Below are 14,857 nucleotides of genomic sequence, written 5' to 3' on the forward strand. Positions count from 1 at the left end.
TATTTCTTTTCTACTGTTCAAACTGTAAATATCACACATAGGCTGAAGTGACAAAGACAAACTGTTTCGTTGTTCAATAAAACACTAGTCACTGAAAGCTTGACATATACTGATTTAGTTAAATGCAGCATATGTTCAATTGTGCTGCATTAACAGCTATATGGAGCCACCCATTACATCACACTATGTATTTATTTGTACTTTCTTTATTTATACAAAACAATGTGACCATTACTGTCTTTCGTTGTCATGGAGATGGATAGAGCTGTATTTATGAGGATAGTACTGTACATATGTACAACTGGTTTTCTTGCATTGTTTATTTCACATGTACATCTTCATGCAGGCTAATTAGTATATGCCACTCAACAATGAAGTACAATAAAGTATGAGCCACATCACTATCACTATACTTTTGTATATTTACTGAGTCTCCATATTTGTTGCATTTTTCCTGTTGGAATTTTTGGCTCTGCGTGTTAGTGAAAATCCTGTGACTTAGGCCAAATACATAGGGTTATATAATATAGTAAATCTGCCAGAGGACAGCTGTTTCACATTTAAACATTTAAACAGGCAAAGATGATTTTCTGAATTCTGTGCATTTCAGATATATACTATCAGTCTATCATCTGAAAGCTGGTTTCCTGTAATAATATCTCCATAATTTTTCCGGACATGTTTTTAATTCTAATGGGGAGATTTGAATGCAGATTAGACTTAACGGATAAAGCAAACTAAACTAGGGCGGCTGCCAAAAGAATATTTTTAAAAGGCATTGGTCCGACCTCACAATACACGAGACAACCACTGTGGGCAAAGGTGAATTGGAAAAAAATGCCACAAACTGTGAGATTAAACAGTGATGGTGATTAACATGAGAGCATTCCAGAATAAAACACCATGATACTATAGACAAAAATAGATTATGAAAAAAAAATCACATGTTCTTACATTGAAGGAGGGACTTTTGAGCTCTTCTGACTAATAGGCAGTAAACAACCACCTAGAAACCAACCACAACACCCTAAAAACCACATGGCAATGCCCTGGCAACCACTCACAACACCCTAACATGCTGGCAAGAGTTAACTTCAACAAGATTTCTCGAAAACAGGATTTTCTCAAAAGCAATACAAATGTATACAGAATGAAAGATAAATAGTACAAATGTATAAATTACAGTGGAAGTGATCATTTTTAAATTGTATTATGTATTAAGCATCTGTTATGAGTTTATGGATCTAACAGTAAAATGCGTAAAATAATTTTCCGAAAGCCAGCAGATGAGGTCATTATTGAGTCCCTGTTCTTTTTTCTTAAACATTGAATGAAAAAAAAAAGTTTTCTTACCTGTGTTGACATATTTCCTATTAAACCAGGAATTTCTCACGTTATAGCCTTTAATTTACATCATAGCCCTGAACCCGATGCCCAATTATGGCAAAAATCATAATCACAATTATTTTGGTCAATATTGAGATTACTCCGTCACCACTTTAGGAACTTCATGCATTTATTGAACTTTTAAATAAAACTTGTCTTTCTAACTGAATATAATAATTCAATAAATATAATTCAACAGAACAACATACAAATCGTATGTTGTTCTGTTGAATTATATTTATTGAATTTTGTGTAGGCTGTCTCTTGAGTTAAAGGTATTATATATGAGCAATATCACACTCGTAAATGTGAGATATGGCTGTAAATCAGCACGGCTGTGATCCGGCCGTAGGCCGCAGGTAATCACAGCGTGCAAATATACAGCCATATCTCACGTCTACGAGTGTGATATTGTGTTTATTCAACAGTTCGATGGCACGAGTGTGTAAATACATAAGAAAAACAACAACGGAGTGTCTTTTTAAAACCCTCTTTTGTGCAGAACTACTTCCTTCCGCCACAGATTCAAATCTCAGTTTGATAGTTTAACAGCTGAGCTCAAGCCTCTGTTACTAATTCGAAAACGTCACTTTAGAACTAGTAACGAAGGAACATTGAGTTGCTTAATCGAAAGCTTATTGTATTAACTTACTGTATTAAAAGCTCACTGTATTATGTGAAGTAGAGTATAATGAGAGAGAGATGGACTGAGCGAGTGTGATTACCTGCATCTGATACAGCATTCATTCTTCAGCTCAATCTCATATTCACAATAAAACATTAGTCTGAATGTCCGCTGAGGAAAGCGATATCTTTGTCGTACTATCCTTTCATCTGTGATTTCCAATGACAGCGCTGCTCAGTGCATTTTTTAACACTTAACAGTGTCTTACAAGCTGTTTCAGTCTCTTTCAAAATAAAAGTCCTTACCGCTGACTCGTAAAACAGTCTCTTGTCACCATAATGGTGGAACAATGTCACTAAAATCACAATCACGAACACACACACTGTTTCCCAATACTAAATTCTACTATATAAAATATTATTTATTGAATAATACTAAACAACAGCCATAATAAAAGTTGCTAGACAATTCAGTCAGAAGTGCAAAGACCCTTCTCGCGCTCTGACATACAGCATTAAAGGCAGAGTAAGTGATTTCTGGTAGCCAATGTTGATATTTGAAATCACCAAAACAAACACGCCCCTACCCCAAAAGGGTCTTGCCCCTATTTTGATAGCTCCGGAACGCACTCTCCTCCACATCACGAGTAGACACGCCCCTTATTGCTGATTGGCTACAAGTTTGTTTTGCGATTCGGCCCGAATCAGTTTTCTAAAGTGTTTTTGAAAAATCACTTACTCTGCCTTTAAAGTTACATAAAATATAACGTGATGAGATTTTGCCCTCAGCCAAAAAAAAAACAATTTGCTCTGGAACAAATAATAGATTAATGAGACCAAAGACTGCCGATTAGATTTACCCAAAACGAATAATATTTCATGTTTAACCACCACTATAGAGACATCAGGAGCCAGCGGCAAATTTCAGAAGATCTGGCCGAGGTGAGGCTGCTCTCGACGGGTTCATGAGCGTTGAACGCCCGCTGATGCCCTAAAGCTCACATCTCCGAAAATGTCAACACAAATTTTCAAATAGACATTACCTTTATTAACAAACCGCATATTTGAAGTCTAAACAAGTACATTATCCCCTAAAAAACTCTTAAAACTACATTCCGTGACACAAAAACAGTACTTTTTGTAAATTACAGTGGATTTGGGGCGCCGCCATGACACTCGTTATGGTAAATAAATACAAGAAGCAGAGTGATACAAACGGTGAAACAGTTGGAGGAGTTCTGTTATCACTCTAATATCGCACTCTTATCAGCCAATCAGATTTAAGGACCCACCTGGGGCCGGTTGCATAAACCGCTTAGACTAGTCTTAAAAAGTTAATCATCTAATTTTTTTTTCTTTAAGACTGGTCATAACTTCTTAAAGGCAGTTATAAAAAGGGAGAATGGTCTAACTTGAATCCAAAAAGTAAGTCTGATTACCTCTTGGTTAGCTAGTTGGTCAAACTAGTTCTTAAGACACAGTCTTAACATAGTGGCTATGTTTATGCAACTGGCCCCTGTTGTATAAAATAAAATATCATTATTAAAATTAAATATTTTTTTATCCATTTTCCTGGAAGAGAAAGTCTTTTCAAATACTTATATCTGCTAAAAGTTTACTTTGCAGCTTTTAAGTTATAGATGGCCTTAAGGGTATCAGATATATGGCAAGAAACAAAAGTCAGTTTGTTTCCTTTAATGTTTTAATATTTTGCACATACTCATTCACAAATAATGTCCATAAACAATGAAAGAGTTTAATATTATAATTTTTGAACCAAATTTGCAAACAAATACTACACACTGATCAAACTAAATCTCAATCAGTGCTCAAAATAAATGCTTCCATTCGATTAAATATTTCATCCTATTCTTGATCCGCTGGTTCTTTTAAGAGCTCTTCTAAGCTTACCAGTGGTCTGCATTTCACCGGTCACTAATGGGGTATTTATAGCAGATGCATCAGTGGGGGCTGGTATCTTCCCATAGGGGCCTGTTTGGGAATGCCTGTTAGGGCACGGTCACTTTCCTAATATATCCCATATCCGTTTCAGCTTCAAGACAGCACTCCAGCTCTCCATTCACAGTGTATATGTGTGAGAGTGTGTGAAACTGTTTATGCATGTTTTGATGCTGTTGATGAGCCGCTTTATGACCTTACAACCTTTATATTGATGACGGGCACCATGATGCGGAGTATGGACGCAAGGGAAACTGAGATCGACCTGAGGGATGCAGGGGATGGAGAGGACGACGAGGAACAACAGACGTGGAAGACGCAGCTGGAAACAGTCCTGGAGGAAGAGGAAGAAGAAGATGTGATCTCTACACAGAGTGACACCAGGCCTCTGATCAATGAACGGGACCCAAGACAAATAAATGAGTGTCTTAAGGTAATCTCTTCATGGCCACCTACAGTTCTTCACTGTAGCATTATAGAGTCTGTAGAATGTCACTTTTGATTGGGACAGTGGCTGATGTGGAAAAGTTATTCAAGGGCCAGGAACATATTATCTCATAAATGTCAATCATGATAAACCACTGTTGATTCTAGTGATTGTATAGACTACAGCCTCAAAATTAACTTACTGCAAAAAATTATTTCCTACTCTGCATTTTTGTCTTGTTTTCCAGTGAGTTTATGCTTAAAACAAGATAAATATCTGTCAGTGGGGCTAATAAAAATACATCATTCAAATGGAAAACAAAGATTTTGTTCTTACCCCATTAACAGATAATGTTTTAAGCATAAAATCACATAATTGTGACTGATTAAAAACAACCTACTGACAAATATTAAGCATAAAAAGCTTAAAAAGAAACCCAAAAGCAAGACTTAATATCTCAAGTCATTCTCCTTCTCAAATAAATATCTCCTGATTTAAGAATTTTTAAATATCTGTAAATAAATAAATATTATTTTTGCGATGCTGGATTTTCCCTTCCAAAACCTTTGCATTCTGTGACATTTTTTGGTAGGTAAATTAGGTTGAATTAGATTCCACTTTGTTGAAGCCACTCTAATCCAAAGTAAGAAACATTGTCCTGACATTGTAGACAACCACAGCTGGTAGCAGGAGATGGATTAGAAGAACATGTGTGAATATCTCCACTGATGTGGACAATAATAGCAACCGCTTCTTAAATGAGCTGACCAGACAGATTTACACAGCTATTAAAGACTAGCAGTAGCCACTGCAGCATTGTTTATGTTATAAACTGTTGCTAATACTATTGCAGTTTTCAGTTTAAAATACTGCACTTAAGAGGTTAAGATTCATATCGAATGCTGTGAAGTACCACAGATGGAGACGGTCCATTCATAGAGAAATTAACATATACACTCAATACTGCAGCTGTAGCCTTTCATTTAAACAGCGAATCAAGCTTAGCTCATTTGTTTTAGAACATGTATGTGCATTAGCTAAATTTAATATGACAATTGTGATTTAATTTATTTAGTGAAAATGAGCTTAGCCAACGTTAGTCTCACGTAGCCAGACCTTCAGACTGACGGCTGAAGGTCTGGAATCCATGGCAGCTTTCATTGGCCAAGGCCCGCAATGACCGACATGTCAAACAACCAATCACAGTTCGCTTCGTTTCAGCGTCACGTTTCGGAGCGTGGAAATGTCGCCACAATACAATAACAGTGTGTAAAACTCTCGGACGTATTTTAAAGATTCTATGCCGCGAACTTTAAATATTTCACACACTTTTGAGCGTTTAGTTGATCCTGATAAGCGCTCGTCGTCACATTTGTAAACACGACGGCTTTCTTCTTTCGAGAGGGGGTTTGGCGCCACGGCCTCTTTGTTTCCAGGCGAACGTTAAAGAACGCGACATAACACGTCTCCCGGAAATCCTGTATAATTCAACCAATCCGATGACGACTTCGAAACTCCTGAAGTGTTTCCACTTTTGCATCAGACGTTTAGCCAAAGGTCCGTGGGCGTGATGTCTGTAAGGCTGAGACTAAAGCCAATGTTGCTTAGCCAGCTTGCTCTCCCTATTCATTTAAGCTAAATTTAAATGTGAAATAATGTCTAAAATGTCAAATCAAATCTAAATCATGATTTATGAATATTGTTGTCGTGTTCATTAATATATGATAGTTAAAGATTTTTAGCTTAGACAATATTAGCTTAGCCAGCTTAGTTTTTCACGTTCATGTTAAAGCTAATGTATTCATACATTTAAATGTAAAAACCATGTCTAAAATGTAAAATCAAATCTAAATCATGATTTTAGGACTATTGTTGTCAAGTACGTTGGTAATATGGAGGTACGTTAGTGAAAGATTAGCTTAGCCAGTGTTAACGTAGCCAGTTTTGGCCTTCCATATTCATGTAGCTAATAGTATCCATACATTTAAATGTAAAAATCATGCCTAAAATGTAAAAATGAAATCTAATTCATGATTTATGACTCTTGTTGTCAGGTTCATTGGTGATGTTAATGAAAATTAGCTTAGCCAATATTAGCTTCACCAGCTTAATCTTTCCGTTCATTAAAAAGGTACTTGAATATAGTGTTTATACTGACTAAAATAGCTGCCTAGGGGCATTGTTCAAGCTGTATTAGTTTTAAAGCAGATGAGGGCAGGAGATGCTACTTTTCTGAATGTTCTGTTCCGACAGGTTAGTTTTGAGGATGTGATAGCAGAGCCGGCATCAGTGCGCAGTGGGGATCGGGTGTGGATCTGGAGTCACGCTCTTTTCGAGGTGTCCAGGGCCTGGTTTTATCGTATCATCACTGCTCTGCTGGCTGTTCCAGTGTCCCTCCTTGCTGGGATTCTCTTCGCCGTCCTCAGCTTTGTTCACATCTGGTACGAGTAGATCCTTTGAATCGAATCCATGACACTGGCATTTTTAGTAGTAGATAAAAAGTAGACATTTGTATCAGATTTAAAAAAAAAAAAAAAAAAGAAATGCTAAGCTTTCACCTTTTTCTTTGTTTCAGGTTCTTTACGCCATGTGTGCAGGTTGTCTTGATTAACACCGGGTGGTTGCAAACTTTATGGAGCAGCGTTTTAGACATAATCATCCTACCCTTCTTCCAAAGCATAGCCAAGTGCTGCAGTGGGATTAGTGTCGTTCTCACACGGGAATGAGAAGCATTTCTCTGGAATCTGCTGAATCAATTCAAATGGATATTCACATTGAACTTTTGGGCAGATGTGTGGCCATCTGACTCCTGGTGCATGTCAAGGGGGACCATGCCCAAATGTCAAGCGTGATGAATGTTAACTCGCTGGCAAAAACTGAGAGGAAGCGGATATTTGGAAATGCATGATGTTTGCTTAGGTATGAATGTAATTTAAAGGGATAGTTCCACCAAAAATGACGATTCAGCTGATGTTGTTCAAAACCCATGTTATTTTTTCTTCTTCTGTGGAACACAAATGTGGACCACTTTTACAGTGTTTTATATACCACCTTTTATGTTCTAAGGAAGAAATAACGTCTTACAGGTTTGCAATGACATGAGGGTGAGTAAATTATGTCAGAATTTTCAATTCTCAAAGAACTAGCCCTGTGTGTTTTGTACAGACTTTATCAATGTTTTCTTTTTGTCAAATAATTTCTTAATTTCCCACTGAAGGTGCCATAAAATGTGTCTGCAGCTGGTTGGGGTCGAGCTATCCTGCCTTTTGGCAAATGATTATGGTAAAACATATTGCTATTAACATCCGTTGTGTGTTTTGATGACCTGTTTTGCATTGCACTGAGGACACATTGTGTGCTCTTTGAAGTGTTCTCGAAGCCCTTTCATTTGTAAAATAACCAGTTGTCCCCGACTATCCAATTAAATGCGTCACTCATCATATGCAAATTAGGCCACCAAAATAATAGTAACAACTGATTCATAATATATCGCCCTCTGCTGTAAACGATCAATCTGCCAGTCATTTTAATCTGATTATCTCTATTCTAGCGCACCCTTGAGATCATATCTCCTTAATGCAATGTTCTTCCTAAAGTGATATTTTAAAGCATATACAAAATCTCTCAAGGTCTTAAAGTGACAGTTCACCCAAAAATGAACTCTGTCATCATTTAAATGATTTTCAGAATTTTCATTTTTGGGAGAACTGTCCCTTTAACTCAAATAAAACAACTCCACCAGAGCTCAGGGTACAGATGCATCATGGATCTATTAAATAATGGCAATCAAATGGGTGTGTCTGTAACTTAGCAAAAGGAAACACAAACATGGCTGGACTCATCCCGTGAGAATGTGTAAATCCTAAAAACGGTCTGATATACCAGTATGTTTCAATGGATATCTAAAACGTTGCATTTAACAAAAGTTAAAAAGCAGATTTTGCCACCATGTACAGAACATCAACCTTTATTTTCATATAAGGAAGCCATCAATAGAAAATACAAGGAGATAAGTGAAGGTTTTCATTAAAGGGAGATGTTTGAGAGTGGGTGGATGTACAAATGGTCGGTGGACCAACTAAAAGCGCGAGTGCATAGAAAAGTGTAACATTTCACAGTCTGATCCAGTACACGTAAAAACTTCTCATAGTACAAAACTCAACTGTAATTCACATTTTTGTGATCAATTCTTACATGTTACTTTTTAATTAAATAAAGAAATGGAGTGGAATGAAATGTCTAAAGTAACAAATCATAAACACATTTGACCCTAAAATGAAAAGTCGTTCCTCATAAATACAGAAAACACTTGTACACCTTTTGGCCTGGTGAGATGGTTTTAAAAAACTCAAATTCCCAATATCGGTATGTTTTACATGGCAGTATTGGACAACAAAAACAATTGTTCAGTCTATACGAGAACTGAAATAAATCAGGGGAAGTCAGAAACCATGTGTTGAAATTTTAAGCATAAAGGACTGACTGAAACACATGTGGAGGAAAGGGTAGTTTATGCCACCTGAATCATGTGGCCCACTGTGTCCTCTTCAGATTGATCCTGCTCAGATTTCTGTGAGGAAAAAGGAAGATGATGAAAATTTCATCAATACGACATGCTATGAGAGGGTGACTGGAGTTGAACTCTTACCTGTTTGAACCATGAGAATTTTCTGATCAATGTGTCTGATATATAAAATATTAGTGATTGACTCAACTCTAAAATGCATTTCAAACCATCTATGCGATTTATTTATCAATGAACGAAGCTAAAAATATATAACATTTTATATTGAAGACTTAGTCTATAATGCAACTCTGCACAATAAAAATGTAATATTTAACCCTTGTGCTGTGCTGAAAATCCTTTTACCTAATTTGGTGTTCCCAAAAATGGCCGGCTTTAATTGCTTATAAAACTCTCATTATGCTATATTACCACCAACTTGTTTTCTTTTGATCAATGAGGACTATGACCAATCAGTTCCAAAAATAATTACAAAACCTGTGTTAACTGAAAGAAAGCTGAAAAGACTGAATCTAATATTTGGTAATAATACAGCCTAATGAGAAATGTATTAACTAGTTATGGGGAAAAGGAAATCCTCTCCCGGTCAAAATGACCAAAACTCAACATGAACTTTTTATATGTAAAAAAGTTTTTTTATGTAAAAAAAACTGCAAGGCATTACTAACCAAGTATAAATCAAGAACAAAGGTTTATTTGCATAAAAAGGGCATATATATCATCAAGTAACAAACATGAATGCAAACAAAAGCCCACATACAGCCGTATGAAACATAAAATGGCAAAAGCAACAACAAAGCCACAGCTCTGGCAAAGACAGAAGAGCGTTAAAGGGCGCAAGCCAAGCCATACATCACTAATGAAAACACATCATTTTGAATGGCTATTCATACCAGTAAGATGGTAAAAAGGACAAATAAACACAGCTTAATACATCTCAGTGACTATCACAAGCAGTCTGGGGTAGAAGTTTACAGCATGGTAGGACAAACGGCAGAAATGCAGACAGAACAAAGACGTCAAGGTTGAAGATTTCCTTTTAAAGTAGCAGTCAGACATTTAAGACAAGAAACCTTAAACACTGACAGGGCAAATTGTGCTAATCACCCATGTTTACAGCTGAAGTTTTCTGAAAGAAGCCATTTCCAATTAGAGTTCAAATATACTATCTTTAAGCTGCACACAAAGATATGCAGCTAAATAATGAAATTATTAAAGGAAGTAATAAGCTACAATGCAGCCTAGCAGTTACAAACATGGGGACCAATCTGTACATTGTATTTGCTCATACTATATACTAGAACATATATACTAAGATCTTAGTATGCATGTTCAGTTTAATTGGTTGGAAATGTCAGTTAACTCACAGACAGAGACAGTTTGGACATGAATGTGTCACAGACGCATGAGGTAGCTCAGGCAGAGCCGCAGCGTATGGATGGTCTAAATTAAATTAGGTGTATAGAGTCTCTTGGGTCGGACACAAGCTGGGATTGGATAGTTTACCCCAGAGGCGGGGCTGAGGTGGCTGGCCAATGAGAGCTGAGCTCAAGCCCCTCGCTCACCTTAAGGGCCTGCATGGCCATTTCTTCCTTTTCCTTCGGAGAGAAGAAGCGTCCACCGTCTCCGCGCTTCCTGGCCATGGCGTGACGATGACGGGACTCATGCAGGTATTTCTGGAAGGGAGTGGGAAAGAAAATATACTGAATATTCACATACATGGTGTGTTGAACAGAAACCTGTCAAATATGGATATTTTTAATAAAGTAAATTAAACTATTTTTAATAAATTACAGAAAATGAATAATCAGAGTTGCTTTGTCATGACAAAAATAGTGATTAAACAGATGCAAGAAAGAAAAGATCAAACATAATTCCATATGCAAATACATTCAAGATAGAATACAAACTGCAACTCAGTATGCAAATACTTTAATGATAAATTAACTGCAGTAGTTTAATATTTTAATGGATTTAGAACAAACCTTAAGCAAAATTCCCAAGGAATATCAATAAAAGCTGCAGTATAATTATTGAATTGCATTAATATTCTTATATATAATGGGACAAATAATATTAATTATGATATTATATAGCCATTTCTATCCTTTAAAGAAATGTTAAGAATTTTTAGAAATGTGAGTTTTAAGATGAAGCCTGAACTAAAGGTTTAGCTTGTAAATAACCAAAAAAATAAATAAAATAAATAATATTATATCTAAAGAAAATAAAAAGGATATGTGTGTGTTTGTGTGTATATATATATATATATATATATATACATACATATATACACGCCAAATATTATTAATATTTTTAATGAATTAAATTATTACTAATACAGTTATTATTAAGGTAAACAAAATTAATAATTAGGACTGCTTTGCGGTTCTTAAAACTATATATATAATATACTATGCTAATATAGCACTTATTTATTTATTTATTAACCAAAATATAAATGTAAATCTAAATATAATTAGATATAGATATTAGATAGATTATATATTAGATATAATCTAATATAACATTTGCATAGAGTTATATATATATATATATGTATATATATATATATATATTAGTCACTGCACATAAAGCCATTGAAAGTCATTGTTATTGCCGTAAAAAAAAAGCACACATACTCTTCTCTCTTTGGGTATTTTGCCCTCAGCTTCTAGTTTGGCACGGGCTTGTCTTCTCTTGAGGATCCTGTGATACTGTTTAGCGTTGACGTACAGAGGTTCCTCTTCCAGCATCTCTGCTCCAGGAAGAGGAATGCGCTGCATGGTGGGAACCGACCCGCCAGCCCCTGGGACCATCTGATGCAATTATGAACACACAATAAGGTTAGGAAGTGTGATCTAAATAGATTAGCTGTATAGCACAAACTCACTTTTGGTTATAGATAAAAATGACCACAAGTGCTCACCATGACCATTCCTCCAGCATTGACCATGTTTCCTGCCATGGGAAGAGTGACCGTCACTGTGCCCTGACCCGTGTTGGTGGTGTTTGTGTTGGATCCAGCTGAGACTAACTGAGCTCCTGCTAAAGATGCAGCTGGAATAGTGATCATTCCTGGACGGACAATCACAAAATGCATTATTTACAAATGCAAATTATTACATGTCATCAGTAGTGTAAACACATGTACATTTAACTGCTTAAAAGTGCATGATGTTTATGGCTTAATGTTTTGCAGAGGAGTAGCAGTGTTACCCTGCTGTAGGATGGTCCCGTCCGCATTAACAGGCTGGTAAACGATGGTCTGTCCTTCAGCAGTTTGTGCTAACTGCTGACCCTGCAGAGTGATTTGCTGCTGACCCTAAGAAAACATTTATCATGAACTTTATTAATATTTTGTATTTAACTGCAAGCTTGCAGAGCTTATAGAGGCTTCTCCTTCATATTTGCACAAAAAGGTGATAAAATGAAGTTACCTGGTTCTGTCCTGCAGTGACTGCAGTCTGTGGCTGTTGAATGATGATTTGTTGGGTCTGTCCCTGCTGACCGTGTAGCTGTAAAGTCTGTCCACCAGGAAGCTGGATTTGACTGGGTTGTACCAGCTGAATCTGTGCCACATTTGGTCATTTCATTACAATTTCATACCCAATATTTTGATGGAACACTACGTTGCAGTGGTTCTCAAACTTTCTGACTGGTTCTTCAAATCAAAAAATGAATGAAGTCTTGATTGTTTTTGTTGTATTGTCTTATTTTAAATCATTTTAAGTCATCTTGGAAGTTTTCTGAAGCCCCCTGGTTGAGAACCACTGCTATTACTACTATTAGATAAATTAAATATGTTAGTGAAAATAATATATTTTTAACCAACAATTCAGTGTGAAATTAGCTACACCCACCTGCTGCAACCCCTGTGTACCAGATACTGGTACTTGCATGAAGGTTTGACCTTGTCCTCCTGTCATGGCCTGTACCATTATGGGCTGCCCAGAAGAAGTGATGAGCTGACCCCCGCTGACTTGTACCATAAGAGGCTGCCCTTGAACCTTCAAAGAGGATGCATGGAAAATCTCATTAGTTTTGCAGCAACTTTAAAGATAAATTCCCTCAGAGGTTAACCTTATAAAGTCTAATAATGTGTCTTATTTAATTATCAGCATGATCAAAACACTGAAAAACCTGTCGTACACTATCTACAGAGCCTTGATCATAAAGCATTTAAATATCATCTTACTAACACATTTATTGGGAGATATAATGTGACAACTCATATTTATATGCATATTATGTAAGCATTACAATATACATTGAGACAATGCAAAACACAGATGCATGCAAGAAAATGCAGTGAATGTGAACTTCCGAAATGCAAAAAATTGGTGGTGCAGCTGTTATGTACTTGTAGATTTTATAATGCATTTTGCAAAACAAAGCATGCTAAAAACTCATGCACGTGAGCGTTCTTTGGACACTAAAAGTTCTCGTTAAAAATCATAGTGAGTGAATGATAAAATAAACTGCGACAGATGCAAAAAGCGCACATGTCACAGATATCTGATATCTTAACATTGCATTCATCATTGTTACAATGCAATATTAGCAAACCGATCTCCATGCAATGCAAGCTGAGATGGCATGCATGGAGATTTGGAGACAGCAGAGGTGGTCAGAGAGCCAACCACTACCTGAAGGACCTGCTGGGCCGCAGTCTGGCCTACCTGAGGCTCAGTCTGCAACTGCACCGCAGTCACTGTGCCCTGGGCCATTGATAAAGGACTCTCGAATGAGTAAAAACACACATAAAAACATTTCCCTGTGGTTTTATATCACACTGAGATGCTTTATTACTAGATATATTAAAAATACTAGTCTATGCATTTTTTATGCATCTCTGATGCAAATTTAATAGGGTACTGCATTATCCGCTTCAGATACTGTCGGTAAAGGTCACAAATTACCTGTTGTTGGATCTGTCCGCTGCTGGCCTGCACCACTATCTGCTCTCCACTAGCTGTCGTGGTGGTGGTGTACTGCTCCATGTTTGCCGTCTGACTGCTGTGGATTATGAATAATGAGATCAGCACGGAACTGAAGTCTGAAAAATAGCAACAAGTCGTTGCGTAAATCTGAAATGTTATGCAACAGCACATGCATCTAATGCAAGAAGCTTAAAAGAGGATGCTTGACTTAATTGCTGGTTTACAACAAACATCATTTTAGTATCAAGTCAGCTTCTTTAAATTTTAAATGACTTTTTTGTAAATTCTCTAATAGCATGCATTAAATTAATTCCCTGTATATATCATGTGTTATGTTACCTTTGTTTTCTAATACAGCATTTAAAAATTGACTTATTTACTAAATTGTTTAGTAAATATTTACTGACTTATTTAGTACTAAAAAGTACCATTGTACAACATTATTTTAGACTTGTAGCACTATGGTTCTCTTTTTAGTACTATATAAATGGTACATGAATATGACAATTTTTAGTATCATGGTGTATCCAAGGAATACCAAAACTTTGATACTTGATACTTTTTTTGAAAGAGAGTATACTATACAGGTGCATCTCAATAAATTAGAATGTCGTGGAAAAGTTCATTTATTTCAGTAATTCAACTCAAATTGTGAAACTCGTGTATTAAATAAATTTAATGCACACAGACTGAAGTAGTTTAAGTCTTTGGTTCTTTTAATTGTGATGATTTGGGCTCACATTTAACAAAAACCCACCAATTCACTATCTCAACAAATTAGAATACTTCATAAGACCACTTGGATACACCATGATACTAAAAATTGTCATATTTTTACGCCCTCTCCCTGAAAAATATGAAACATACATACAAAAAAAAAAGATTTAATAACCTTTTTGTTGTGTGATTATTAAAGTGTGATACTCTCAATATAATTCTGTTCTGCTTTTTGTATGCTTAAAAAATAAAGAAATAAGGGGGGGGGGGGGGGGG

The 14,857-nt window shown here is 36.3% G+C and overlaps 2 protein-coding genes across 5 annotated transcripts; one reads left to right on the forward strand and one right to left on the reverse strand.

Moving 5' to 3' along the window:
• The first annotated feature begins 3,946 nt into the window (after positions 1-3,946).
• On the forward strand, positions 3,947-8,287 carry cav4a (caveolin 4a). Its single transcript, XM_016482767.1, has 3 exons — positions 3,947-4,402; positions 6,650-6,837; positions 6,972-8,287. Exons 1-3 carry the CDS (start codon positions 4,184-4,186, stop codon positions 7,120-7,122), a joined length of 558 nt encoding a protein of 185 aa, XP_016338253.1. The 5' UTR covers positions 3,947-4,183; the 3' UTR covers positions 7,123-8,287.
• A 136-nt stretch (positions 8,288-8,423) lies between these two features.
• On the reverse strand, positions 8,424-14,816 carry nfya (nuclear transcription factor Y, alpha). 4 transcript variants are annotated; one of them, XM_016482763.1, is made up of 10 exons: positions 14,757-14,816; positions 13,844-13,980; positions 13,571-13,642; positions 12,785-12,931; positions 12,362-12,493; positions 12,141-12,246; positions 11,851-11,999; positions 11,564-11,740; positions 10,487-10,597; positions 8,424-8,966 (listed from the first exon to the last, which is right to left on the reverse strand). In XM_016482763.1, the coding sequence occupies exons 2-10, from the start codon at positions 13,922-13,924 to the stop codon at positions 8,907-8,909; spliced, it is 1,035 nt and encodes a 344-aa protein (XP_016338249.1). In that variant the 5' UTR covers positions 13,925-13,980; positions 14,757-14,816; the 3' UTR covers positions 8,424-8,906. The 4 variants fall into 4 exon arrangements, with proteins under 4 accessions (XP_016338249.1, XP_016338251.1, XP_016338248.1 ...); XM_016482765.1 differs by lacking the exon at positions 8,424-8,966 and having other exon boundaries at positions 9,594-10,597; positions 13,604-13,642; XM_016482762.1 differs by lacking the exon at positions 8,424-8,966 and having other exon boundaries at positions 9,594-10,597.
• Between the last annotated feature and the right edge of the window lie 41 nt (positions 14,817-14,857).

Source organism: Sinocyclocheilus anshuiensis, unplaced genomic scaffold (assembly GCF_001515605.1).
Source record: "Sinocyclocheilus anshuiensis isolate Anshui unplaced genomic scaffold, SAMN03320099.WGS_v1.1 scaffold465, whole genome shotgun sequence".
NCBI classification, from domain to species: domain Eukaryota; kingdom Metazoa; phylum Chordata; class Actinopteri; order Cypriniformes; family Cyprinidae; genus Sinocyclocheilus; species Sinocyclocheilus anshuiensis.

Excerpts from the sequence above, each read along its gene's own strand:
- cav4a (XM_016482767.1), top strand. The coding sequence starts at position 4,184 with ATGACGGGCACCATGATGCGGAGTATGGACGCAAGGGAAACTGAGATC. Across the intron at positions 4,403-6,649 it reads AAATAAATGAGTGTCTTAAG|GTTAGTTTTGAGGATGTGAT; the intron begins GTAATCTCTTCA and ends CTGTTCCGACAG. Across the intron at positions 6,838-6,971 it reads CTCAGCTTTGTTCACATCTG|GTTCTTTACGCCATGTGTGC; the intron begins GTACGAGTAGAT and ends TCTTTGTTTCAG.
- nfya (XM_016482762.1), bottom strand. The coding sequence starts at position 13,924 with ATGGAGCAGTACACCACCACCACGACAGCTAGTGGAGAGCAGATAGTG. Across the intron at positions 11,741-11,850 it reads ATGCTGGAGGAATGGTCATG|ATGGTCCCAGGGGCTGGCGG; the intron begins GTGAGCACTTGT and ends TAATTGCATCAG. Across the intron at positions 10,598-11,563 it reads AAATACCCAAAGAGAGAAGA|AAATACCTGCATGAGTCCCG; the intron begins GTATGTGTGCTT and ends ACTCCCTTCCAG.